Source organism: Bos indicus, chromosome 13 (genome assembly GCF_029378745.1).
Source record: "Bos indicus isolate NIAB-ARS_2022 breed Sahiwal x Tharparkar chromosome 13, NIAB-ARS_B.indTharparkar_mat_pri_1.0, whole genome shotgun sequence".
Taxonomy (NCBI): Eukaryota; Metazoa; Chordata; class Mammalia; order Artiodactyla; family Bovidae; genus Bos; species Bos indicus.
Window position 1 is genome coordinate 58,512,395 of NC_091772.1, and position 27,127 is coordinate 58,539,521.

Below are 27,127 nucleotides of genomic sequence, written 5' to 3' on the forward strand. Positions count from 1 at the left end.
ATTGAATTTTGCTTTTCCAAATGAAAATAAATAGGATCAAGTTCTCTGATTATTTCCTTAAAATATGTTGTAGAAATGGAATCAGAGGGTGAGGACATTCATCCTTTAAGGCCTGATGCATATTGCAAAATTGTCTTGCATACATTCATTCAGCAGGTATGTACTGAGCCATCATACCTGCCAGTTCCTGCTGTGGATACAGCAAAGAACAAGACATACGTAACCCATACCTCTTTCAAAAGTACTGTGCCAGTTTCATCACCTCTGAAGCCAGCATTGTGTTCCTAAGCCATGTGTCTGAGCCCAGGGCTCCCTGTGCAGAGGGGAAGAGGTTCTGTCTCCAGCTCCAGCACAGGGTCTGCAAACGGAAGGTTTAGAGCATTTTCTGGGTGCCACATCCTTGGGTGGTGGGGGCCTGTTGGGGTATAATGATGCCCCATTCCTCTGGATTCCAACGGTTCCTGTCTGGTGTTCTGGAGGTCTTGGGGACCTCTGAGTGTCCCTTCCTGGGACCAAACATGGAGGACGTGCAGGGACAGTCCAGCGAGAGACACTGAACAAAGCAACTCACAAATTCATTTAAAAATTACAATTTGGGCTAACTTCTCCAAAGGGAAGGAGGGTATTCTAGGGTTCACTGGGGTTTTGTATGGAACAGGGAGTTCCTGCAGCGCAGAGCATGAAGTAATAACAACAATTAACTTTGGGGGACTTCCCTGGCAGTCCAGGGGTTAAGACTTTGCCTTCCAATGCAAGGGGTATGGGTATGATCCCTGGTTGGGGAGCTAAGATCCCACATGCCTCATGGCCAACCCCCCCCCCACCCTCCAAATCATAAAACAGAAGCAATATTGTAAGAAAATCTCAATAAAGACAAAAAAATGGCCCACATTAAAAAAATAATAATAAACTTTTTTCAAGAGCCTCTTCCCAGCCAAGCCTGGGAGTTTTCATATTTAATCCTCCCAATAGTGTTATAAGTTCCTTGATGGTCTCCATTTTAAAGGTGAGGAAACTGACGCCTGGATTCATTAAGTAATGTTCCTAATCAAGGCCTTGCAGTTAGCAGCGGTGGCCTATACCTAATGTGACCCCAGTTTTGGGCATGCAGAGTTCAGTCCTTGGGGAATGAATCACTGAATGATTGAGCCCCCAGAGGGTGAACTCTGCCCAGGCAGAGCCTGGCTTGCCATGGGCACCTTGTGGCATGGTCTCTGTGTGCCAGGTAGGGTGCCCATCGTCAGCCCAGCCCAGCCAGGCAGACACAGTCTTCCTGGCACCCTCTGCAACTAGCCTGGCCGATACCCTCACATCTGCTTCCTTCTTCACCAGCCCCCACCCCCCAAACCCAGCAGCAGAATGCCACCACCCAACCTGGCACAAAGGCCTTTTATGCCACCAAGCATCACAGGTTTACATTATTAATCACTCCTGACAACAGTGAAATGTATGGCTCTTGAGAACAGAGACACAGAACATTTCTGCTCCGGTATTTCTGGTCCATGAAATCAACTTGAATGACAAACAGTTCTTTCTGAAAGTGTTTCAGACATGAGTTGAACATCTGGAATCTTCCAAACCCCTCTCAGGCACAGCCTGCAGCAGGGAAGTCGATATACTAAGCTATTTAAGGTAACCAAAGGTTCTGCAGGGCTGGGAGTTGGGAGCAGGATGCTGGCTCAACCTGGCCTTGCTCCAGCAGCTTGCCCTTAGCCAAGTCATGTCCCTGCCTGGGCCTCAGTTTACCCACCTATCAGAAGACACAATGTAACTCAAATGTTTCCTTCTGTCCTTTCCTTCAAGCCCACACCTCATCTCCTTGCCTTGGTCCCAAAGCCCTGCCTTCTCTATGGAAACTAGTTCCCTGTGGGAAATGAGAAACTGGACCGAAGAGAAAGACTCCTCTAGTTGCATCTGTGACCAATTTAGCAGGGCTCCTTTGGCTTGTTGCTTGAGAGCTCAATGATGTGACATCTGTCCAGGAGCTGAACTCCTGTATCAGCAGCTAAGCACACAAACCACAACAAAACATACAATACACACACCCATCCTAGCACGAGTATGCACAGGGATACACCCCACACATGTGCAACAAATACAAACATGCACAACACACAAACCACACAGATACACACACACCCTCCTCACATCTTTTTTTTCTTAAATCTTTATTTTTTTATTTGACTGTATTTAGTCTTAATTGTGGCATGCAGGATCTTCTCTGAGACATGGGGCTTGTCTCTAGTTGTAGTGCACGGCCTCCAGAGCATGCAGACTCAGCAGTTATGACATTCAGGCTTAGTTGCCTTGTGGAATGTGGAGTCTTAGTTTCCCACCCAGGGATCGAACCCGTGCCCCCTCATTGGAAGGCAGTCCCTTAACCACTGGACCACCAAGGAAGTCCCTTCACATCTTTATGGTTACCACATCAGGCTCTGGTACCAGGCAAGCACTCTTTCTTGGTAGGCGCAGACCAGGTTTCTGGCTTCCGGATGCTAAGTTAGAAGCTTGCAGTAGGTGGGCAAAAGGAGACTGGGAGTGGAGTGGGTGAGCAACCTGAGGAGATAGCCTGTCAGGAAGGGGGCCTCACATGTGACTTATCTGTTTACATATGCAGGTGCCTGCATGCGAGCTAAGTCGATTCAGTCATGTCTGACTCTTTGTGACACTATGGACTGTGGCCCTCCAGGCTCCTCTGTCCATGGGATTCTCCAGGCAAGAATATTGGAGTGGGTTGCCATGCCTTCCTCCAGGGGATCTTTCTGACTCAGGGATCAAACCCGAGTCTAGTCTCCTGCATTGGCAGGTGGGTTCTTTACCTAGTGCCACCTGGGAAGCCCCACAGGTGCAGATACTGCTCATTTACTCTGCAGAGATTTGCTAGCTGCCCACTGCATGCCAGACCCTGACCAATGGACTCACCGGAGTCACATGGGGGACAAGCCAGAATGCCCTGCCCATGTGGCATTGCCAGTGAACAGTAAGCAGTTGCCAAACAGTGAACATGCAAACACATGTCCGATGTTACTGGTCACTGTGCTGAGACCTTGAAACACTCCCCAGACCCCTATCCTATGAAATCCTGTTCCTGCCCTGCTTAAGGGCAGATGAAACGTGGCTTCAGTGAGGAGATGTGGGCTGCAAAGTTCATCCAAGTGGGATTTCGGCAGCAGGCAAAGGAAGCCTGTATGAAGCCCAGGGAGCAGTGGTGACCCAGTCCAGTGGGAAAGGCAGGGCAGACCCAGGCAGAGGTAATGAGGATGGGGCAGGGGAGCAGAAACACTACCTGCTGAGGTCAGTCCACAGGCTGTGGGCCAAAGTCCCTGAATTCACATTCCGCTCCACCTCCCTCCTAGGTCCACTAGCCTCAGTGTCCCCACCCACCCAATGGGAATGCCATTAACTTATACTTCACGGGACTGCTGTGGGGATCCAGAGGACTGAGTCCTGGCTCCCTGTAGGATTCTGATGCATATTTGTCGAGTGATTAAATGGACAAATATGAAGTGGCCAGAAGAGGTCCTGGCACACAGGCAGTTTCCAATAAATGCTCTTATTAGTGTTTAAAAGCAAAACAAGACCAAAAAAATCATAAAAATACAAAGTCCCAAAATACTAATTTGGGAACATCAATAGGCCCCTTAAACCACCAGCAGGACTAACGGGTAGGGAGCTGGGGGAAAAAGTGACTCAGCCGGAAGGGGTTTCCAAAGGTGGTAAGTTGGGAGTAGAAGTGGTTAAACCACTTCAGGCCGTTGGAGACTGCTTCTGAAAAGGCAGCTCTGTCCCACAGGCCTGGGGGTAGCAGGAGGTGAGAGGGCAGAGCTGGACCGCAGAGGCTGGGATCTGCCTTGTCCCCTCTGTCCGCTGTCAAAGCAGGCCCCAGCAAGCACAGTCAGGACACGGCCAGCCACCCTCAGCCACAGCCAAAACCCACGCTGGCTTCCGTGGTCCCCGACTGGCTGCCAACCTGGGCTTGGCACCTAAGCAGGATGTCTGCAGGATTTGCTGGGCCCTTTGTTCAAAAATGATCAGTTATGAAGAATTTCAAGATGGTGACAATAGAACATCAAACCAAGCACGGGCCCTTCTGAGCATAAGACACTGGCACCTGGCTGGGTTGCACACCCGTGAAGCTGTGTGCACGAAGCCCAGCCCTGTAGTGGGAGTGAGGCGTCCTTACTGGCCTGGACCACACGGTTTCTATCTGAAAACCTCCTTGTGGCGGATCCAGCCCTGCTCAGGGCAGACAGCAGCATGTGCTGTTTGGAGGCCCTGAAACACCTGTGCCCAGCGGCTGTCTGGGAACACACACCCATTTCACAACCCCATCACCTGTAACTGGGTTGGGAAATGTGTTCTAAGTCCCAGATTTCCTTTAGTTCCTCTTCCACCAAGAACTTTGGCCTGGGCACTTGCTGTCCCCAGCCTGGGGTTCCTTCCCTGCTGTCCCACTCTGCTGAGGGGCCATCTGACCCCTTGGGATCCAGCTGCATCCAGGATGAGTCCTTTTGTTCCTTTCCGACTCTTGTCCCTCTGAAACCATTGCCTGGACTTATATGTTTACAAATCTGTTGTCTGTCTCACCTGCAAGCATCTGAGCCTCAGGAGGCCCCTAGGAAGATGCTCCATAAAGATGAGTTGAATGAAACTCCGCCTCCTCTGAGTGGGCTACTCTGATTACTAACCCGGCCTCTATCTCACTGTTACCATGTCTGATGTAACTTAGTTTAGCTATGGGTTTGCATGCCTGTCTATAGTCTCTCTTGCTCACCGCCCCCCACACCCACAATGTCACATGAGAGTGGGGAGTTTGTTTTTCTATTTTTTTATTTATGGCCATGCTGGGTCTTTGTAGCTATGTGAGCTTTTCTCTACTTGGGGCGAGTAGGGGCTACTCTTAGTTGCGCTGTGCAGGCTTCTCATTGTGGTGGCTTCTCTTGTTATGGAGCACAGCCTCAAGGATAAGTAGGGTCAATAGTTTCGGCTCCCAGGCTTTAGAGCACAGGCTCAATAATTGTGGTGCTCAGGCTCAGTTGCTCCATGGCATGTGGGATCTTCCCAGACCAGGGATTGAACCAGAGGCCCTTACATTGCAAGGTGGAGTCTTTAACCCCAAGCCACCTGGGAAGCCCCGGGAGTTTGTTTGGGTAGCTGCCCTGTGTCTACTAGACCCAGTACAGTGCCTGGCACTGAAGAGGGGCACAAAGGAAGGAAATTCTTTCCCCAGCTTTCAGTCTTCTTCCCACGGACTCAGGCTGGTCCCACAGAGGTGGGCCACCTCCCGCTTCCAAGAGGGCAAGTTCTCCCACCCTGCCCACATCACCTCATCCCCTGACTGGTCCAGTAGTGGGCTCTGCCCTTCCTCATCACTGAATTCCCAGCATTACGTAGGGCTGTGCCTGGCACACATAGGGTTGCCAGATTTAGCAAATAAAAACACAAGCCATCCAGTTAAATTTAAATTTCAGATAAGCAACACATAAATGTTTAGTGTAAGTATGTCCCAAATACTGCACAAGATACACTTATACAACAAGCTGTTCATGGTTTGTCTGACATTCACATTGATCTATCTGGCAGCCCCACGCACACAAGAACTTCCGTGAGTGTGGGTAGTCAGGTGCTTGCTTCTTCCAGAGCACCTCTGTCCCTGCCTGCTTCCTACTCAGCCAGGGGCCCTGTCATTGTGGGAAGACTTTCCAGTTGTCAATGCCCTCATCTGTAAAAGAGAAAATAATATCATACCAGTTCCTCCCCTCCCAAGATTCTATGAGGATTAACTAGCCTAACTGCTAATATATACATTGCTGGTGGCTCAGACAGTAAAGAATCTGCCTGCAGTGCAGGAGACCTGGGTTCGATCCGTGGATTGGGAAGATCCCCTGGAGAAGGAAATGGCTACTCACTCTAGTATTCTTGCCTGGAGAATCCCATGGACAGAGGAGCCTGGCGGGCTACAGTCCATGGGGTTGCAAAGAGTCAGACATGACTGAAGTGACTGAGCATGCATGCATGCTAATATATATTCAACCCTCTTCTTACCAACTTCCAAGCCACTGCCTCCTTCACCTCTTTGGATCACCCCAGGCAAAGACACTATTAGCATTCCCATTTTGAAGAGAAGGAAACTGAGGTCGGAGAGATGAAGGTACTCACCGAGGTCACATGACTGTGTCCCACTCATCTTTGGAGGTGCAGTTGCCACCATCACACTGACATCCTGCATTAAGGCCTCCAGGCAAAACTCACTTTGCAAACAGGACGGAGACCAATAACTCGTCCCCGGTGACACCATCAAAACAGCATGTCCACAGTGTAGGTGCTCATTAAATGTTCCCGTGCTGTTGTCCCAGACAGATCAACCAGAGGTTGGTATTGTGGATTTGTTTTTTTCATCCACTGAATTAACTGGTTATTTTTGCCAGCCAGAGGTTTAACCTGGATTGTATAAAATGCTGCCCCATTTCCAAGACAATCAACCTGTGTGATTCTTGTGGTCGGACAGATCAGCTGCAAGACTTCAGGAGAGTAGAGACAGCCGCTCCTGGCCTCAGCCAATTCCTGGCACTCAGGGCTCGCTACAGCTCAGGGAATGTCTGTTGTTTGAATGACTCAAGGAATGGCTTAAAGGAGGGGAAATGCTGGTGACCCCCTGTGGCCTGACACGTGAATGGGGCTCAAGGTCATTCCCAGGCCCTGACAACATTCTCACTACCTCCCCCCATAAGCCCTGTCTCCAAGGAATGCTCAAGACTCTCCTGTTTTTCCTCTAAACTGCTGAAGTTAAACTGCAGCAAGACCTTCCCCCTCCTTCCTTAGACGTGTTGGTGAGACCTGCCTCTTCTTTAAGGGAGGGGCTGAGACTGCCATGAGTCTGTGACACGGGTGCCCTCCATGGTAAGTCCTGAGCAGGCCCTCCCTTCCAGGGCCCTGGGCTTGGCTTCCTCACCAGCAAGTCACCCTGAGCTTGAACCCTCTAGAAAAAGCTTCCAGCTTGTGCTAAGAAAGCAAGAGGCATCACTGTGCCCAGTTGCAGAACAGAGCTCACCACTTCCTGGGCTGGCTTTCTCTGAGTTCTGCGAGATACAGCTATGGTTCCATAACTTTTAAGCCTCCCCCCACCAAGCTGCCCGCCTGGTCCCTGCCCGCCCTCGCCTCCCCCACCCCCCACCCCCGGGCCAATGCAAAAGTTGTCTCTGCCTATTAAAAAAATTCCAGGCAGTACAGGGATATGTGGAGGATATTTCAAGAACTAAAAATATCTGGGGTAGGGGGTCTGACCTGGGTTCAGCTTAGAACTCCTCCATTGTGTGACACCCCCACCCCGCCAGTTTCCGTGTCTGTAAAATGGGAACAATAATATACCTGCCCCTCAGAGTAGGTGTCTGATTGCCTTCTTGTTTGGTAAGTTTCTGGCACAAGGTAGTAAGTACTTGTTAAATAAATAGAGACTCAGGGCAGGGTCTAGGAGAGGATACACCGAATTGTTGAGAGGATGGAGGTGTGCCAGGCAGGGGGGCCTCTTACATAATATTTTAATATCTTTTTAATTCCAGGAGACTGTGTTCTTGCAGCACTTGTGTAATTAAAACTTGAAATAAAAGTACACCCCCACACTTCCTCCCCCGTCTTTAGAACTCGGGAGCCGCTTCTTCCCCATCGCCCACCACAGGCCAGTGGCCCTTTGGGCAGCAGACGTAGGGTGTGGATTCGCCCCGGGCCTCGCTGGCCGGGACCGTGCAAGTCCCCAACACGTATTTACATGACAAGGGTTCCCGGGCGTTTCTCGGAGCAGTCCGGGGCGTGTCTACAGGAGTTCTAGTTTTCCCCAGTCGACCTCCTCTAGGTCGAGATAAATTGCGCGGGGGGCGCAGTGGGCTTGGGGCCTCTTGGAGCTGCAGATCTGGAATCGGGGAGTTGACTGCGAAATCAGGTAACGGATGATCTGAAGGGCTCCCCGCCTTTCCCTAATTTCCCTTGACCTGAGTCCGAGGGACCTCGTGCTCCTCTGAAGGGGGACAAGCTTCCCCCCAAAGCCTCGGTCAAGGACCCCGAGGTCCGGGTTGTGGGGAACGCACCCACAAAGGCTGGGACCCAATCCTGCTCTCCCGGGCCTGGCCTGAGAGGGTCAGAGCTTCCAAACTGACCGCCGTTTGGGAGGGGACGCTGCACCCTTCTTTCGCTTCGCGGGTCCCGGGTCTACGCGGACCGCCCTGCTCTGGCCCTTTAAGAGCCCGCCCCCTTCCCCGTCACCCCGCCCCGCGGCCCGGGGAGGGGGTGCGGGAGAACCTCGGCGGGGATTGGCGCAGCGCGCGCCCCCTCCCCGGCCCCCGCGCGGTGGGAACCGGCAGCCCCGTCTAGCGCTGACGTCAGACCGTCTGCCTGCCTCCGACCGCGGTCTCGGAGCGAAACCCGATCTCCTTGGACTTGAATGAGGAGGAGGAGGCGGCGGCGGCGGAGGCGCTCGGCTGGGGGAAGCTAGCAGCAGAGGCTCAGCCCCGCCGGCAGCGCGCGCCCCGGCTGCCAGCCCATTTCCCGGACGCCACCCGCGGGCACTGCGGACGCCCCCGGGGCTGCGGAGGGGCAGCCGGGGGGGCGCAGAGGAGCGCGGCCCCGAGCACTGAGTCCCACGGCGCCCCGGTAACTTGGCAGAGCCCGGAGCCCGGCTAGCCGGGGCGCGCCTTCCCCGCCGCGCGCCTCCTGCATGCGGGGCCCGAGCGCCGGGCGCCGGCCGGAGCCCCCCCCGGCCGCCCCCGAGCCCCCTGCGCCCCGCGCCGCTCCGCCGCGCCGTCCATGCACCGCTTGATGGGGGTCAACAGCACCGCCGCCGCCGCCGCCGCCGCTGGGCAGCCCAATGTCTCCTGCACGTGCAACTGCAAACGCTCTTTGTTCCAGAGCATGGAGATCAGTGAGTGACCCCGCGCCCCCTTCCCCGGAGGCCCCGTCAGGTTCGGACCCCGAATCGAGATGCAGATGCGGGGCGGGGGCCCGGGCCGTGCGCGCCCCCTCGGGCTGTGCGCCCTGCGCCCCGGCTGCGCCCGCCGCGCCCCGGGCGCGCCCTCCCGGCTCGCGGCAGCTGGCGGCCGGCCCGGCTTTGTCCCGCGGCGCTGAGAGCCTGGCACGGCCCCCGCTGCCCGCGCCCCGCCCGCCGGGACTCGGACCCGGGGCCGAGCAGCGCAGAGGGCGGCAGGGCGCCGTGCGCGGGAGGGCTGGGGCGGGTGGATCCGTGAAGTTTCCATTTTATTTCCCTAAGGGGCAGTCGCAATGGAGCAATTAGGCCGGCTCTTTATCAACTTTGGCTTGGGGGCAGCGGGGGAGTCCGGCGTGTGAGACACTGTCTGGCCTGCGCGGTGTCTGGAGCTCCGGGTGTGTGTCTGGAGTGTGCGTGGCGCTGTGGGTCTCGGTCTATGGGAGTGGGTTTCCGTGCCGTCCGTGGAGTGTGCTGTGACTGTGTGTCTCTGTCTGGGTCTCGGCTTCCCTCTCTGTGTGTCTGGCTGCCCCAGGAGTGTGTGCCCGAGTCTTCTTGGTCTCTGAGTCCCTCTGTGTCCGGGTCTGGGTACCTCTTTTGAGTGTGTGCGTCTCTCTGAGGGTCTGGGGACCATTTGTGTCCAGGTTTCCGAGTCCAGGGCTCAGCGCTGGCGAGACGTGGATCCTGAGTGTGTGTCATTGTGTGAGTGTCTGTGTCCCCGACGCACCTATAAATAGCCTCTGTCTGGACAGCTTGGCTCAGTCTGGCTGGGACGGTGGTTACAAATGAGTCAAAGTTTGGGGCTGTCTGTATTTGGGACTGCCTTGCTCCGAAAGGGGGAGGTAGACTTAGGGTGGGGAGGGGAGTGTTTGAAGCTTGATGCTGACTGGCCCTGCACTCGGAGGAGTTGAGAGGGGAATAAGCCTGGAGTCCCAACATCCGTAGCCCACCCATGTGGGCTTTGGTCTAGGTGGTGAATTGACTGCCACTGCCAGGGGACTGCCTTCTAGCCTATACTCCCTACCCCTGCCCATCCTTTTGGGGACCTCTTGCCTCTCTGAGCTTCAGATTCCCAGTCTTTGCCCCCAGTCACTCCAGGCGGGGGTGGCACACAGCCCTTCCCTGCAAGGGCCAGCCTTCCAGCTGGGACCAGGAGTCCAGAGTCAGCCGCCACCAAGGCGAGGGCAGTCACTGGGTGACTCATAAGCCAGTTTCCGCAGGCGGCTGCCACAGTTTTCGGCCCCTGAGCCTGTACAGTGAAGCGCAAGAGGTAAAAATAACCCGTGACCGGCCAGGCTGGGGCAGGCTGGCTGGCTTTGGTGGTAGGTCCTTCCATCTGCCCGTGCCCCCCCTTCCCCGCCCTCCAGTCCTGGAATTGAAAGCCTTGCTCCGCCCCCCCCACCCCTCCCAGCTGCCCCACGCCAGGCCAGCGAGATGCCAGGAGAACCTGCCCAGAGCCAGCGTTTGCGGAATTGAGTTGCACTAAACCACATTGCTTCCAAAGGCCCTTTGTGAACTTGGGAGGCTAATGAAATGCACGAGGATATTATTAAAATATGTTCGCACACGTTTGGAGAGCTTCGTCCCTCTGTGGTGCTTTATTTCTCCCCCTCCTGTAAAGCTGCCTTAGGGAGCTCCCCCTGCCCCACCAGGGGTCGGCGGTGTCAGCCAGAACTTATCCATTATGAGGGCTGGGCACAGTCAGACATTCCACTCTTCTTCCTTTGTGTTCAGGACTTTTTAAAAAATTCATTTTTATTTCTGTGCCTTCTTGGGCTAACTAGCCCTGACAGTATCTTGGCTGACACGGAGGGGCTGTTAAGTCCGTTGCCTGTTGTGACTGCTGTGCATCGGCATCCGAGAGGGACCCTTGAGGTTAGTGCGCCTGGAACCCGGGCCTGCTCCAGCTGGCCCCGAGGTGGCCCATTAGTCACCATATTCCGTGTATTTTTTACACATGGCCCCTGCTTCCTGGAAGAAAGCCCAGGGCAGGGAGGGAAGCGGTCTCTAAAGCGCAGGTATAATATAATAGTTTGTTGCAAGTGCTAATCAGGTTTCCCGGAAATGGTCTGATGAGGAAGCCTTTAAGGCCTGGAGTTTCTTTATACAAAAAGAAAGAAGGAAGGATGAAAGGAAGGAAAGAAATGGACAGTGGCCACTGTGCATTTCCCGTGGCCTGAGTTGGGGGTTCAAGTAGGTCAGAGTTGGATTTGGAAGTGGGCTGAAGGGCAGTGTCCAGGTGGCTCCTCTTCTAGAGATGAAGAGATGTCCCTTGGCAGTCCCTTAAGTTCTCTGGGCCTCAGCTCTCTCATCTGAAAAAGGAGACCATGATGGTTGAAAAAACAAACAAACTCTACCATCTTTTAAGATGAGACCTCTCCCCTCCAAAGTCTGGCTTGAATAGTGCTGGGCCCTGGTGTGGACGTCAGTGGCACCAGATTTCACAACCGGGGTTCATACCCTCAATTTAGAGATGCAGGGAAGTGACAATGAAAAGCTTTGCCCAGGCCCCCAGTCAACGCTTAGACGTAGGTGCTCGTGGAATGCACACACCATCTTGATTATGGAATGGGGGCCCCAGAGTAGGGGTCCACCTTCACCTTGTGGGCTGGAGATCAGCAGCATCTCCTTTGCCCCCGGGAGACTGGGAATTGGGTGGGCTCTGAGGATCATCTTGACTTTGACAAGACACTGCCCAGACTCTCCAGGGGCCCCCATCTTTTCTGAGCCTTGAGGGGTGAGGGCTGCTGTCTGATGGGAATTCACTGTTCCCAGAACACACCCCTTGAAAAAATACACCCGTTTTGTAAATGAGCCAGGGGTCTTAGAATCAGACACAGCCAGCTCGAGTGACAGCCCACTGGAGATGATCGCTGAGGAGTCGGATGCACTGACTTTTGAGGAAAGGATTCCTCCTGGTATACGTTTGCATTTTTCTTGGCATTCTTTGACCTCTTTTTAGTTCTTCTGCGCCTGTTAGAAATCACCCCCTTTCTCCTCCAGCTTCTGCTTGAGACTTTTGGGGGCAGCCAGGTGCCCACTCTGCTTTCTGGACAGGCTGAATTGTGGGGCCAGACAATAACCAACTGTTGGTTCTGGTGGCAGTATTTCAGGAGGATCCTGGGAGGTGCCCCTGCCCTAACCCTGCCCTGCATCTCTGCAGCAGTGTCTAATGTGGGAGCGTTTATTTTTTAAACACTGGCATCATAAGTCCCTGATTCCTCTTCTCTGACCTCTCCTCCGATCCCGAAAATCTTCTTCAGCACTAGAGACTCAGAAGCTCACAGGACAGCCCAGTTTTCTGGCAGTTTGTGTGGCACGTGTGCTATGCATGTGTAACACTTGAATGCCGGGGAATGTCAACCCGGGCTCTAGGATGCCTGGGCCAGACAGTTCCTTGCTGGGACGAAGGGGACGGTTGTCTTGGGTGTTGGCGTTTTACTCAGCATCCTGGCCTCTACCCTTTAGAGATCAGGAATAGGATTGTCCTTCCCCCACCAAGTTGTAACAACCAAGAATGTCTCCAGACTTTGGCAGGTGCCCTCTGAGAGGCACATTGTCCCTGGCTGACAACTACTGTTATAATCAGTTACTGGCTTTTCCAAGGGGACTGGGTGGGGGAAGAGGACAGAGATGATCATCAGTTCCCTTCCGAAATCAGTCCCTGTGAAGCCCAAGTTGGCATCTGCCACTCATCCACGTAGCCTTTATTGAGCACCTGTTGTGTGCCACACAGGGAAGATTGGAGCTCCTTCTTGATGAAATTTCCGGTTTTCGCCTTAAATTTGCTTTTACCACCAGGAAAGACGCAGGCACCCATGAAAACAGATATTTCAGGTTTCTGGTTAAACTATTGATTCAACATCAGCTTTTACACCTGTGGGCCCTCTCAGTTGGGACTTCTAACCCACATGTTTTCTGCCTGGGTTTTAGGTTGAGGTGCTGTAAGAGGCTGAGTTTTGACTGGATCTCAGGTCAGGCCCTTGGCCATGGCCTCCCAGGAGGCCTGGGTCAAGCCAGCTACATCGCTTAGTGTGATCTGAGGTCAGGGGTGAGCTTAGTGTTTGTCCAAACACAGAACCACTAGTGGCTCTTGTGCACACATGCATACACAAGCACACACGTGCGTGTCCACACACACCCCTCGGCATGCAAACACACACGCACACATATGGGTTCACATAGTCAGCTGCTAGCCCTTTCTGCCTTTCCTACCAGCTTCTCTTGGTGTTGGGAATGGTTACAGCTTCTTCTGGGCATGTGAGAAAAATAAAAAGGAAAAAAAGTGCACACACACTTCCTCCCTGATGAGTTGTGCAAATATATGCACTCTCCCTTCGAAAGAGAAGGGAGATGGAGCTGTGGGTGAGGCTGCAGAGGAGAGGAGGCTGGAGGCAGGGAGTGGGGCAGGCACTTCTTACGTTTGGGACTGCAAGATGCGAAAGATCCATTTGCACCCCAGTAATCCCAGAGCAACCAGCTCAGGTGTGCCTAAGTACCCGCCTCCATGTACCTGCCCCACCTCATCTAGCCCAGGGCCAGGGTTTTTAAACGCTTATGGGTCTGGCAATTGTCAAATCATAAGAAAGTGTTGGAGAGGAGGGTGCTGGTGGTGGACCCCCACCAGGAAGGCCTGCGTGGCATTGTCTCCTCTGGTGTTATCACCCAGAGAGAAGTTGGCAGGCAGCTGGGCACCTGGGATCCTGAACAAAGAGAAGGAGCTCTGACAGGTTGAGTGTTGGAAGCTATACTCCTGCCGGCCTTGGGCACTTTGGTGCACGTGCTGAGTAGCAGATCAAGGCTGAGGACCCATTCTGTGCTTTTTAAAAGGTGTTGTATGCACGTGTGCCTGTGTGTGCGTGTGAGGTACCCTTGGTTGGGGTAGGGCTGGGTGCTGTGTGTGCCGCATGCCCGTTCATCTTTGTGAGCCCGTGGAGCAGAAAGGATGTACCCGCTGCTTGGGGGCTTCCCGAGGCCCGAAGAGGACAGCTCAGGGTGGCAAACTTGTTGTCCTCGGGGTGGGGGGGGCGGAGCTGCAGAGAACCAAGGGCAGAAGTGCCCCATGAGGCCAGATCTCCCAGTTTCAGGGGACCGAGCTAGATTTTGTTGTAAAACTCCTGGATTTTAAGTACAAGCTATTTCTTGTTTTCTCACCTGCTTGCAGACCCTTTCTAGCCCGAGGACCACAGTGGGTTCAGAGCCAGAGGGATGGAAGCTCCGCCCCCGTATCAGCATGCTGGCTATGTCCCATGTCCCTCGGCCCATCTGTCAGGCTGGGTGACAACAGCTCCCGTGTGCTGGGGTGTTGTGAGGATTCTCGAGGAGTCTGGCCTGCTGTTTGCACTGTGTGTTTCTGGGGGTCGGCAGTGACAGTGGGTGGACTTGGCCTGATGACCTACTTGTCCTGTCCCCAGCAGTCACACTCTGGCCCATCACCTGTTGAGAAGACCTTCAGAAGAGGGTTTCCCCACTCTGAGCCTGGGGTGCCAGAATTGGCTGGGAATGTTGGAATGAACAGGCCCGTGCGGGATCATGACCTTGAGAGTGGAGGTGACTGAATATTTGTGTGTGTCATTGTCCCTGGCTGGCAAACCCCCAGCACATCCGCCCTTGGTCTAGAAGCTCCAGACATCTCTTAGGGTCCCCTGCTGGGTTCCTGGAGCCCACAGCCCACTTTGGAGGCAGAAGCTGGGCTCTGGGGCTGTGTGCAGCCCTGAAGTCAGCACCACCCTGACCTCAGATACCCACTGGATCCATTCCTTAAGATGGGAGCTCACAGCCCAGAGACTCAGAATGTGGGTGTGAGGCTCTTGTTTTGAAAATTCATTTCCATTTTTAACAAGTGACTGTATGGGGGTCGGGGGGTGGCCATCATATAGATACTCCATTCTTCTTTTCCGGGGGGTGGGGGTTGTCTCAAGTCTCAGCCTCTGAGCCACCAGCATCTGAAGTCGTGTCAACTTCTCTTTCTTTTGGGTGACACCACAAAGCCAAACCCTGACACCGCAGGGTCTCGCCAGGGCCTCCTCAGGCATCCGTGAGGTGTCTGTCGGCAAGCTGGGAAAGGGCCCGGAATGGCTTGCCAACAGGAGCTGGGGCTTCAGCACCCCAGGAGAGGCCGAGAAAGGTTTGGGGCATCCCCAGGCTTTCCCAGAGCCACAGAGCAGCTTCTGTCTTCTGTTTCCAGGGTGACTGATGGATTTTTGTTTCCACTCCCTTTCCTAGCTGGATATGGAGAGCTTATTGTGTGCCAGGCACTAGTGACGCATTTTTCTCCATCTTCAAAACAACTCTGGAAGAGAGCTGTTGCTGTCACCAATTTGCAGATACAAATAGTGGGAATCAGAGAGGGTAAGACACTTGCTCCAGGTCACACAGCCAGGAACTGATGTTCTGCTGGGATTTCACATCTCAGTGCCCTGACCCTGCAGCCCATGCTCCTGTGATTTCTTCCCCATGACACCACAGCAACTCCCATTCATTAGGGAGAAGCACCAACAAATCTCAGGCCACACAGTTGTGTCCTTTTCACTCTAGCAGTGCGCTGGCTGACTGTTCATTGGAAAGGTCTGCATCAAACATGTATCTTGCATCAGGCTGTCGCTGTCTCCAGCTCCTTACCCCACCTCCAAACTACCACCATCTGATCTGGTGTCAGGGGCTTGGAAAGTCACCCAGGACTGTCCCTGGAGGGGCCATATCTTTACTTTTCCAGGATTTCCAGGTCGTCCGGGGTCTGGGCATGCCAGCCTTCTGGCCTGGTGAAATGATGATTATCTAGACTTTACAGGGGACCTGCGTGGAGCAGAGCATCCCAGACTAGTCATTCCTGTTTGGGCTCTGCGAGCCCTCTCTGGGTCTCTCCTTCCAGACCTATCCATAGTGTTGAATGTTGTGTAATGAGTTGTGTCATCTCTCTCTCTTCTGGTTGCCAAGTGCCAAGAGGTTGGAGATAGTATCAGTTTTGTTCATTATATTCTGAACCTGGTTGGTACTTTGTATATGAAGGGGGATGGAAGGGAAGGACAGGCAGACTCCTAAGAGATTCCAGGCAGGACAGGATGTGGTCAGGATGTAGATCTGCAAGACCATCCTTTTGGGGTTCCATCCTGGGCCTCCGCTTGCCCCTCTGCAGAACAGCGGGGAGGTTAACACCCACTTCAGAAATTGTCAAGACAGTCTCCCAGCAATCAAAAGCACCTCTAGCACAAAATGCCGTTTTGAATACTAGAGACATTTCCACTGTTTGGGGCAGGAAGCTGTGTGCCCTCCCATCCTCCTCCCACCATCTCTCCTGAAGACCTCAGAGCCCTACGTGAGGGCGGGTGCAGAAGCCCACGCAGACACGCCCCTGCCACCGCCGTCTCGCCCAGGGAGGTTGGGGGTCGTGAGGGCAGGTGCAGAAGCCCACGCAGACACTCCTCTGCCACCGCCGTCTCGCCCAGGGAGGTTGGGGGTCTCTCAGTGTCACTTTAGTGCCACTAGGCTTCCCAGGTGGCGCAGTGGTAAAGAATCCGCCTGCCAGTGCAGGAGACTCAAGTTCAATCCTTGGGTCAGGAAGATCCCCTGGAGAAGGAAATGGCAACACACTCCAGTATTCTTGCCTGGAGAATCCCATGAACAGAGGAGCCTGGCAGGCTACAGTTCATGGGGTCACAAGAGTTGGACATGACTGAGCACACACACAAGAGCTTAGAAGTGACAAAGGCACATCACCAGGACCTGCCCCACATCCCCAGAAGGAGGATTTCTAGGGTAACTCTTTTCTGCACACACTTGCTTTGGTTGCCCTTTCCGTTTGGCATTGGCTCCAACGTAACTGTGAGACCCGTAGATTGGAAGGGGTGAGGCAGCTACTGTGAGATTCCAGGTAGTGAGTGGATCTTCCTAATTTTCCCGCACAGTCTGATAATGCATTTGTTTTGGGGTAGGGGTGGAAGGAAGAAGGGGTAAGTCTCTGGACTTATTGTCGGAGCCTCTGCAGTGCACTTGCTCCGATGTCGAAAGCTTCGGGAAATGTGGAGTCTGATTTCTCTTCTTTCCCTTCAGATGTATTTATGGAAAGAAAAAGTGAAAGTGTTTGTCACTCAGTCATGTCTGACTCTTTTGTGACCCCATGCACTGTAGCCCACCAGGCTCCTCTGTCCATGGGATTCTCCAGGCAAGAATGCTGGAGTGGGTTACCATTCTCTTCTCCAGAGATCTTCCTGACCCAGGGATCAAATCTGGGTCTCCTGCATTGCAGGCGGTTTTTTTTTTTTACCATCTAAGCCACCAGGGAAGCCCTCAGATATATTCGTAACTACAGTCATGCACTGTTGTATCAGTGGGCTTGGGAAACGGCTCTCCTGGCCCAAAAGAGAGCTTTACTTATTTAGTAATGAGTGTAAAATCTGAGTGACTCTGACCTCCACAAGCCAGCTCTTAATGTCCCACTGTCCACTGTCCTCTAGAAACACCTCCTGGTGCTCCATGCGTGGCGCCAGGGCTCGGCTCCCCGGGGCTGGACAGATACAACTGAACCGTTAAGCAGTCACGTGGGTTTGAGACACCAGCTTCCCTTCGATGTTTGGAGAAGTGGTCCCATATCTTTTGTCCCTGATATGGCCTTTGGTGGTGATGGGGGCTGGCAGCAGTGCCACATTCTACTTGGGATGGATACCACTTCTGTGTGATACTGGCACAGAGTAGATGTTCAATAAATAATGAAACAGTGGGTGAAAGAGTGGATTATGGTGTTCCTTCATTGCCCCCAGGGCTGCTGGGAGCCCACAGTGAGGTTTTGTAAACTCCGGGCCCTTGGCCTGCCTGCCAACCTTGACCATACAGATGGGGAAACACGTGCAGGTCACGTTGGGCTTTAGGGACAGGAGAGTCTCTGTTGGTCCTTAAGGTCTATAGGAGCTGGTGTTTCCATGCCTGGCTTTGCAGGTGGGGACAAAGTGACACATTCAGCCATGAATCTGTTTGGGTGTCAGTGGTTAAGGATACAAAAATATATGCTTTAATATATAAAACCATGTTCATGCACGTGTGCTCAGTTGCTTCAGTTGTTTCTGACACTTTTTGGCCCTGTGGACAGTAGCTATCCAGGCTCCTCTGTTCGTGGTATTCTCCAGGCAAGAATACTGGAGTTGGTTGCCATGCCCTCTTCCAGGGAATCTTCCTGATCCAGGGATCAAATCCACATCTCCTATGTGTCTTTCATTGTAGGCAGATTCTTTACCAATGAACTACCAGGGAAGCCCATAAAACCATGTATCACTGGATATAAGAAATATACATACATGTATTGATAGTATAAAACATGCAGAAAATTTTAAGATGGGTACATTCCACCCAAGACTAGGAGACATCTCTGAGATCCCTCTACTCAAGGCCATGGGAGGACCTCCCCACCTCTGCCTGCAGGCGTGCTAGGACTGAACCTGAGGCTTTCCTTGGCTTTACCCTGGGCTCCCTTGCAGATGAAACCTTCGGAAGCAATAGAAATGGGTGCTGAGTCCGTTTTCCTGCACATGTGTGGCAAAGAAACCGCCCTTTCTCTGAAGAGGTTTTCTCAGCCCCACTCGTCTTGGGTACCTGGTTGCCAACTGCTCATCCAGAGTGGATTTGGCAGGACGGCCCCGCTGCCCCCTTGTTCTGCATTGCCCGAGTTGGTCCAGGCAGCTGCTGGTAAGACAGGCTGCCGCTGAGAGTATCAGCCAGGGGTGAGCTCAGATTTGTTCTCACTCATGGGACTTTGCCCACCAGAGTCAGACATTGCTGAGGGGGATGCTTTCTGCTGTGCTCAAGCTACCCCATAAGGTTCAGATGCCTGGCCCACAAGTGTCAAGTCACAGGTTCGATCCCTGGGTCAGGAAGATCCCCTGGAGAAGGAAATGGCCACCCACTCCAGTATTCTTGCCTGGAGAATCCCATGGACAGAGGAGCATGGCAGGGAGCCACAGTCCATGGGGTCGGAAAACAGTCAGACATAACTTAGCAACTAAAGAACAACAACAACAAAAGGTTCAGATGCCTGGTCAACAAACATCAACCCAAGCCCTGTGGGGTGGTCGGTCCCAGAGGCCACACTTCCACTGGCGAAGCTCAGAATTTGCACGTGGCCACCACAAACTGTTTCTGAATCAACCTAAATTTTATACCAGGTAGAGTAGCTGATATTCCTCCAGTGGATGTCAGTTGAGAAGTGACAGAAGAGTTTGGTGACTGTAGGTCATGTGTTTCAAAACCCTGATCAGGGAAAGGAGAATCTGTATGGTCTGTTGTGGTTGCTACGCTTAGATAAATGAAATAAACGTTAATACCAAGACATTTGGTAAGACTCAGTGCATATGTGCTTACATCCAGACACTGCTCATGTGGCTATACATTTTAAGGTCTTAAATAAATGTCCAAAAGAAAGTAGAAAGTGAAGCGGGGGCATGGAGGCTCCTTTCAGCCTGGAGAGCCCTGCAGGAATTTGGTGACTGCCAGGGCCCCCATTTTGCAAATTCCCAAGTCTGAGAATTCAGGCTGGTCATAGGTCTAATTGCCTTCCTGAAAACAGTTTAGTCGGTAATAATTCTGTAAACCTATGAATCAACTTTGCGCAAACACCCTGAGTAATTTCTTTGTTCTTTTCTTTCTCCTTTGTAATTGGTGTCTGTAAAAGCCAAAGGTTTGGTCCTGGGGAAGGCATGATTCATTTATTGGTGTCTGTGCCGCCCCGTTATCGTGCAGTCATTTCAGAATGCCGTCGCGGTGAGCCCAGGCTGATTCATAAGGGGCTGAACTGAACAGCCAACGGGGGTCACGGCCATAGGGAAATGATTTTTCCTCATCTGTTTATGATATGGGAGAGGGAGGTGGCTGTATCGTAGTGATGGGAAGGGTGTCAATTACATTGGTGAGTATAACCGATTAAATAACGCCGGCCAGCCCTTTGAGCATCCCTGCATTTGCTACTGTTGATGGTCCTTGATGGACCACAGCTAAATGCACTCCTATCTCGGGTGTATCTCTCCCACATTTATGGTTGCCTATCTCTGAGCAGGCTGACATGTAAGGACACCCCCATCAAGCCTCAAGCAGAGTTTTCAACCCAAAAGCCACAAAGGCAGAGAATGTTGCCTTTTTAAAAAGTCTCTGCACTGGGTCCACCATGGAACAGTTTAAATATCCAGGCTTAAGGGGCTTCCTACATGGCTCAAGTGGTAAAGAATCTGCCTGCCAGTGTAAGAGAGGCAAGCTCAGTCCCTGGGTCAGGAAGAGCCCCTGGAGAAGGAAATGGTAACCCATTCCAGTATTCTTGCCTGGAGAATCCCATGGACAGAGGAGCCTGACAGGCTACAGTCCATGGGATCTCCAAGAGTCAGACACAACTTAGTGACTGAATACACACAATACACATTCAAGGGCCAGGGGCCACGCCTATCTCCTCTCCATTTCTCTAACAAGGATAGTTACTAGCTGTTTGCGGTTGTCAAGGCTTTGCATTAACCTTAAGTATTTGGAGACTTACACGTGGAGCCACTATTTTGTCTAGTTTTATTAGTTACTTTTGGCCCTAAATAAAAATATCACTGTCCTCCCATCTGGAGAGTGATTAGAGTCACCTGCTACTTGGCCTAGAGGTACAATTAAGATTCCAACCTCCAATCGTCCACATAAATCTAGGCCCTGGCTGCTAGTGCATAATCCAGAAGTTGGTCTGTTGAGATAAGGAATATTTCTTCCTGCAGCCCTTTCTCCCGATGTCCTCTTGTCCGGTTTCTTCTGTCCGTGTGACTTGCTCCATTGTTTCCTGTCCTCTGCATCAGCTCAGGTATCTGTGGATTCCCAGCTCCTCTATGTCTTTAACACAGAAGAGAATCTAGCTGGTACTTACTGAGCTGCTTTGCGACTTTCACAGTGTGGATCAAGAATGAGTACATGGCATTTGAGGCAGCACTCCGCTTGTTGCCCGTGGCAGACATTGCTAATCAGTCCCAGCACGGGGAAGCATCAAGGGCTGCGGAAATCCTGGAAGAGGAGGAATCAGTCCTGCACGCAGCCACCGAGACTCCCCATCTGCTCAGCATGTTACATGGAGGCCCTTGGGCTGCCTGACAAGTCAGGAACCGTCCCTACTGTCAGATCTAAGGCTGTGCCGCCACCTCGATGTGACCCAAATCCCAGCTTCAGCTGTCAGGCCTGGGTTCCTCACAGTTCTCTGGACTTGTTCCTGATGAGATCTGGAATAAGACCCCTACCCATGTTACTCTTGCCCCCCCAGACAGTACTTCAGTTGTCTTTCTTTACAGTCGGGGTCACCAACTCAAACGTCACAGAAACCTCTGTTTTCACCTTGAATGTGCGTTGTGGCATTCCTTTACACTCTAGTGAGAATGAGCTCTGGATGGGGATGGGGTTAAAAAAAAAGAGCAGGAGAGGAGAGAAGCTGGACAGTCAGTATCTGGGGGCTGAGCCCCCAGTGACTTTGTTTGTTTTATTTTCTTGGCGATCTCCTTAGTGGTTTTGTGGCTCTCAGATGCTCACCAAGCATCATGCACGCCCTTGTGGCAGCCTCATTGGCATGGAGGAGGCGGAGCCAGGGCATGTGCCAGGGTGCAGAGATCGCCAGCCAGGAGCAGAGCAGGACTTGATCTTGGGCCGCAGGGCTCCAGAGTCTCTCCCCCCAGCTTCATAACCACCTGTCACCCGTGTGCTGGTGTGGCTGACTCCAGGCCTCCTGCCTTTGCCCTCCGGCTTTTGCAGCTGGCCTGGCGTCCTGTTCCTCCCTCCTCTGCGCACTCTCCTTCTTGGAATGGTCATGGGCAGTCATCCCGGGGCTCGGGGCCAGTGGGAGCAGAGCTCTGTCCTGGGTCGGATTGCCGTTGACAGGAGAAAGGGGTCATGATGACCTGTGGGGTACTGGGCTTCTGGCAAGGTTGCTTGGCAGAGGGGTGAGAAGAGGGTCCGGAGACCATTCCACTGAGGATCCTCTCCAGTCCCCTTCTCAACCCTGCCCTTCTCCATTCTGCTGACCGTGGAAGCCACAGCCACAGTACCTCTGCAACCCTGACCCTCAGACGCACCCCAGGGTGCGAGCGGAGCTTCTTTAAACTTCCCAGGGAATTCCAGGGTGCAGCAAATCCCGCTGGGCTGGCCCCCACCCGGCAGTGCTTGCAGATAGAGAAACTGAGATCCAGTTGAGGAAGTACAGGAAACCTGGGCACGAAACCCTTCTGTGGCTGATGGGAGCACTGCCACTAATAATGTCATCACCGTGAGGACAGCGGGCTGGCGGGACTCCGCGCGAGCCAGGCTGGAGCAACGCTTGCAAGCTGCACCGTGAGTCGGGCAGCCGGGCCCATGGGGCCCGGGCCTCGCCTTCCAGCACCTGTCTGACGTTCTGGGCCAGGTGCTTGAACAGGCGGGCAACACCTGAGGCCTCTGCCCGCCATGGTGCAGGGGGATGGTCTGGGGCCTGGTGGCTGGAGTGGTAGCCAGGGGCTGTATGTTATTGTCTATTGGGTAATGGTGGGGCACCTGGTTTCGCCAGGATGAGGACAAGCACCTGGTGTCCTGGCTTCCTCTTCTGCTTCCTGTGGCTGCCAGCCACGGCCTGAAACCTGGCCTTCGACTGGATCTGCCCTCTCCTTTTGCCTCCGGCATTCTTGGTTTGCCTCTGTGTGGCTTTCTGCTTCACTGGGGGTGGCACCTTGCTTCTTGAAGGGACATCACTCACACAGGGCACTGGTGGGCTTGTAGCCAAAGGCAGAATGTTCCAGACTTAAGGCTTTCCCATCACTGAAGCCCCCGATGAGCCCTGCTCCTACCTCTGTCCCCTACCATCTCTCCCCATCTCCTCCCTTCTTAATTTTGTTCTCTGTAAAACAGGCTTAATTGAAACCCGGGGTTCTTGTGAGAAGGAAGATACTGCAAAGGCCCAGTCAGATCTCACCAGCTGCCCCTTCTCTTCCCTTCAGTTGTTAAACATCCTTTTGGAATCTGTGTTTTCCCCTGCTGTGATGTGTTTATTGAGGTATAATTTATACGCACAAAGTGCACAGACGTAAGTGTACACTGTGATGAGTTTTGGTAAGTGTCTGTGTCTGTGACAACCATCCAGGTCAAGAGGAAGGTCCTTCCGGCTCCCCACAAGCCCCTCTGCCCCTGCCCCTCCGAGGCAGTCACTGCAGATTCCATCACCAGAGATTAAATGTTCCGAGTGGAGAGCTTTGCATAAATGGAGTCACACCGTATGTTCTTTTTGCTTGCTTTCAGTCAGCCTCCTGACTTTGAGATCCATCCGTGTTGTGTGTCTCAGTTGTGGTTCCTTTTTATTTCTGAGCAGCTCTCCATTGTATGGATGAACCACAGGGCTGCTGTTCACACAGGGGAAAGCCTCGTCAAAGGGGTACATGAACCCAAAGGAATGACTGTTTAACGGTGGAATTCCAGGAGCCTTCATGGGGAAGAGGTTTTATAACCTGAATCTGAGCCCCTGAACGGGCATCGAGGACCTGGGCGTCTGTCCAGCTCCAGCACGGGGGGCTCAGGATAGTGGCAGAGGCGTTGGAAACTCAGCAGTCCATACCTCTGCCGCTGCCTGGCATGACTGCACCAGCCGCAGAGCCCAGTCCTCCAGCCTGCTTCACCTGGCCCGCATTCCTCTGCCAGGAATGAGGATGTGGGTGACCCCAGACAGGTGTGAATCATGTCTGGGGAGGTGGTTACTCAGAGGCAGAGAGCACTGAGGCTGAGTTCCTGCTGGCTGACGCCGATGGACAGCTTGGACCTTGGGATAGAGCTGTGTGGGCATGCCTCATTGGAGAGTGTGGAGCTGGCAAAAGGGGTCCTTGACACTTGGACTCGAGTGTTTACTGAAGAAGGAAAGGACCCTCGCGAGTAGCTTTAGAGACAGAATGCCAGTTTAGAATCACGGCTCTGTCACTCCCCAGGCCTCAGTTCTTCATCTGTAAAATGGGGATGCTAGTAAGTGTGCTGACTCTCTGGGCTGCATGTGACAACACACAGCTCACTTATAGGTATTTACTGAATGCCAGGCACCATGCTACCTGCAGCTTTGCAGGAGCTGCTGTTACTAGACCTGTTTTTCAGATGGGCAGCCAGACTGAGGCTCAGAGGACAGGAATCACTTGCCCAAGGACACACGAGGATACTTGGCTGAGTTGGATCTGGGACCCCTTGACACCACTTGAGTCATAACCTCCTGACTTTGTAAGTTCAGAGAAGTTGACAGACCCAAAGCCGACTGGCAGCCCGTGAGAAAACCTTAGATGGCATGTGGACGGGCATTTTAGATTTAATAGTTATGTCCTTAGGTTGCAAGATGTTGAATGTAAATTAGGAAGGATGGGACAAGCAAAGTGCATCATTGATTTCATGAGTGTTGCTTAAAACAAGGCTGCGTAGTCAAAGGGACTGAATATTTACTTTTTTTTAAATATCAAGAAATGTAAATTCCTGTAACAGGGTATTTGGAAATGGCAAAGCTCAGAAAGGCTGGTTGAAGTGATGTTTAAGGTGCACTTCGCAAGGAGTCCTCAGGGGACTTTAATAAGCAATTATAGGCTCACAGCACTTTGCTCTTTGCCCTACTAGGGTCAGCCGGCCGTTTGAAGGTCGGGGTCAACTCAGTTCTAATGAAATCAAGGTCGCAGGGTCATGTCAGAGGCAGGAAGCCAAGGGGATAGTTCATGGGCATGGAGTTATGGATGGAGGGGGAAGCCCCCATCCTTCCCCTAGACACACAGCTCCAAGCAGCTTCCTGCAGGTGACAGGCTTTGGCTTTATGCTCAGGAAGGTGGGGAGAAGCCAACCCATTGCCCTGGCATCCATGACCTGCTCCACACAGCTGTGTGTCCTCGGATCTCTGTATGTGTTGGAATCAAGATTTCTGTGTTCTTTCTTTGTAAAAGAAAAAAAAATTCTCCCTAGCTTAATTGCCCTCCAGTGCCTGGAATGATGTGGTATTTTGCAGAATAGACCTGGTTTATTGTGTAGGCGCCTAATGCACCTTTTTGGCTTTGGGGAGAGGCAGGCATAAGGGAAGTACAGAGTCCCATGGGTCCCAGCTCCGTCCTGGGCCTCACACGGGGGCATGGGCTCCTGACCGGCCATCTGCTGCACTGCCCCCACCATCCCCTGATTATGTCTGGGTCACGCCCCTGCGTTGGAGGAAGTCCTGCCGCCTGTCTGACTTGGGGGTTGGCAGAGCTGTGTTCATTTCAACTATTTTCAAAACAGTCAAAGCATGTGACAGATGGTGGAGAGAGCTGTTTGAAGACCCCTTCTGAGGCTGGTATTGAGTGTCTCGGCGGTGTCACAGCTCCCTGGTGGGCCCCACTGGAGAAGCTGGTCTGATGGGGAGAACCAAGCTTCCTTCCAAAGAGCCTCAGACTCAAGGACCTTCCTGCCCCTGCACTCCAAGTCTCAGATCCCAGGCCTGGGGCCAGCCGGAAAGATCTGAGAGGAAAGGGCAAAGAGGCCGCTCTTTCAACCCGCTGGCCTTACTTGTGGGAGCACACAGCCCCGGCTCCCCTGCCCTCTGCTCATCCGGGCCTGCCGCCTCCCTGACTACCTGTCTAGGAATTTTTATTGCAGCCCACAGAGGCATTGCAGCTTGGCTGGAATGTGGAAGATCCTGGGCGTGTGGCAGGCGTCAGACCCATGGGTCCTGGCCCCTGGGTGGGAATGCAGGCTCAGCGGCCCCTGGCCTGCTCACAGGTGAGCTGGGCCAATGTAGTTCCACTGCCCGGGGGCCTGTCTGGCCTTTGCACCCCCTGGTCCCACCTCCTTGATTCTGGGTAGATTTTGGTCTGATCACTTCCCCTGAGACCTTAACCCATGCCAGGGGCTAAATCAGGAGCTGATTGTGATCAGGTGTGAAAGCCAGGAAACTAGTCCTATGAGTAAGAGCTTTTAGGCAGCCGCACTGTGTCCCAGAGAATGAGGGCCAGGGCTTGCGCTGTAGTGTGGAGTCCTCCCGGCGCCCCCGGCAGGACTGTGATCTCTAGGTCCCTTGTATAGACACGCACAGGCTGAAGCTGGGAGGGCGCGGCCTGAGGGCTCATGGCTGGTGAGTGGTGGGCCGGGCCCTGAACCCTAGCAGTCTGGCTCCCACACTTGTCTGTGTGGGCTACGGGCTTGGCCAGGGAATGGTTATGGTCCTTGTGGATCTGGTCAGCCTTGCCATTCAGCGCCAGGAGGGACTGGCCTGGCCAGTCCAGGGTGGCCTGGGGTCGCAGAGCTCTGCCCTTTCTCTCGACTGTGAAGAGTGTCCAGGTGAGGTGGCAGTGGGCAGAGGGGCCCCAGACTCCAGGCTGACTGATTCCAGCTTCCATGGGTCACCCCGTCAGTGGGTTTCAAGCCAGTGGTGCTTGCCAGTGTGGGAGAGCCGTCCTGCCTCTTCTCCATCTGGCAGCCTCGGCCCTCGAGGAATTCTGTGACCAGGACTGGCCGTGTCCATCTCTTCCCAGCCTTAGGCCACATGGACACCCAGCTTCCCTGAAGGAGCAGAGGAGGGGGGCTTCTGGGGGAGGGACCAGGCCCTTGATCCTGGCTGCCCTGTGGGTATCAGCCCCACCCTGTGGTTCCAGGGGCACATCTGATGTGCATTGAAGGGGAGCAGCCTTCAGAGTCCTTGTGAGGCCAGGCCTGGTGTGCAGGGAGTGAGTGGGCAGAGGATCCAGATCCAAGAAGAAGAAAGCCAGGTTCTGACCTCTGAAGCTTAGGAGAATGTCTTTGGGGCGGCTGCTCTCTGAGCTTCTGTTTCCTCCCCTGCAAAATGGGGGTGGTGAGAGCCACCCACGTTATGGGGTCATAGTGAGGACTTCGGGAGAGAAGACCTGCTCAACTGAGTGATGGGTGCCTTGTAGATGCTCCACCAATGCGGCCTCTCCTATGGTTAAGACGTGGCCAGTATTGAGGGAGAGATGGCTTTGGGAACCCTAGGACCTGCCCGTGAGAAGGGAGGAAGGAGTGGCGTGGAAGCCCTTGGCTGTAGTGGGGAAAGTTAGACAAGGCTTTGAGGCATGAGTAGGCGTTCTACCCAGGGAAAGTTTTCTCCCGTAAGGTTAGAGGTACCAGCCCCTCCCAGGCACATTCAGGGTTCTCTTCACCCCGCTGTCCACAGGAAGTAGAGGCACAGTGGGGGTGGCATCA

General features: G+C 53.4%; 1 protein-coding gene across 2 annotated transcripts in view; it reads left to right on the plus strand.

The window, feature by feature from the left end:
• Positions 1-8,345: 8,345 nt before the first annotated feature.
• The window catches only part of PMEPA1 (prostate transmembrane protein, androgen induced 1), a 56,946-nt gene continuing 38,164 nt past the window's right edge, over positions 8,346-27,127 (plus strand). Inside the window, exon 1 of one of the 2 annotated variants that reach the window (XM_019972136.2) lies at positions 8,346-8,951. In XM_019972136.2, coding sequence (XP_019827695.2) covers positions 8,858-8,951 — 94 coding nt within the window. In that variant the 5' untranslated portion in view covers positions 8,346-8,857. The remainder of the gene's footprint in view (positions 8,952-27,127) is intronic. The other variant, XM_019972135.2, reaches the window with a different exon arrangement.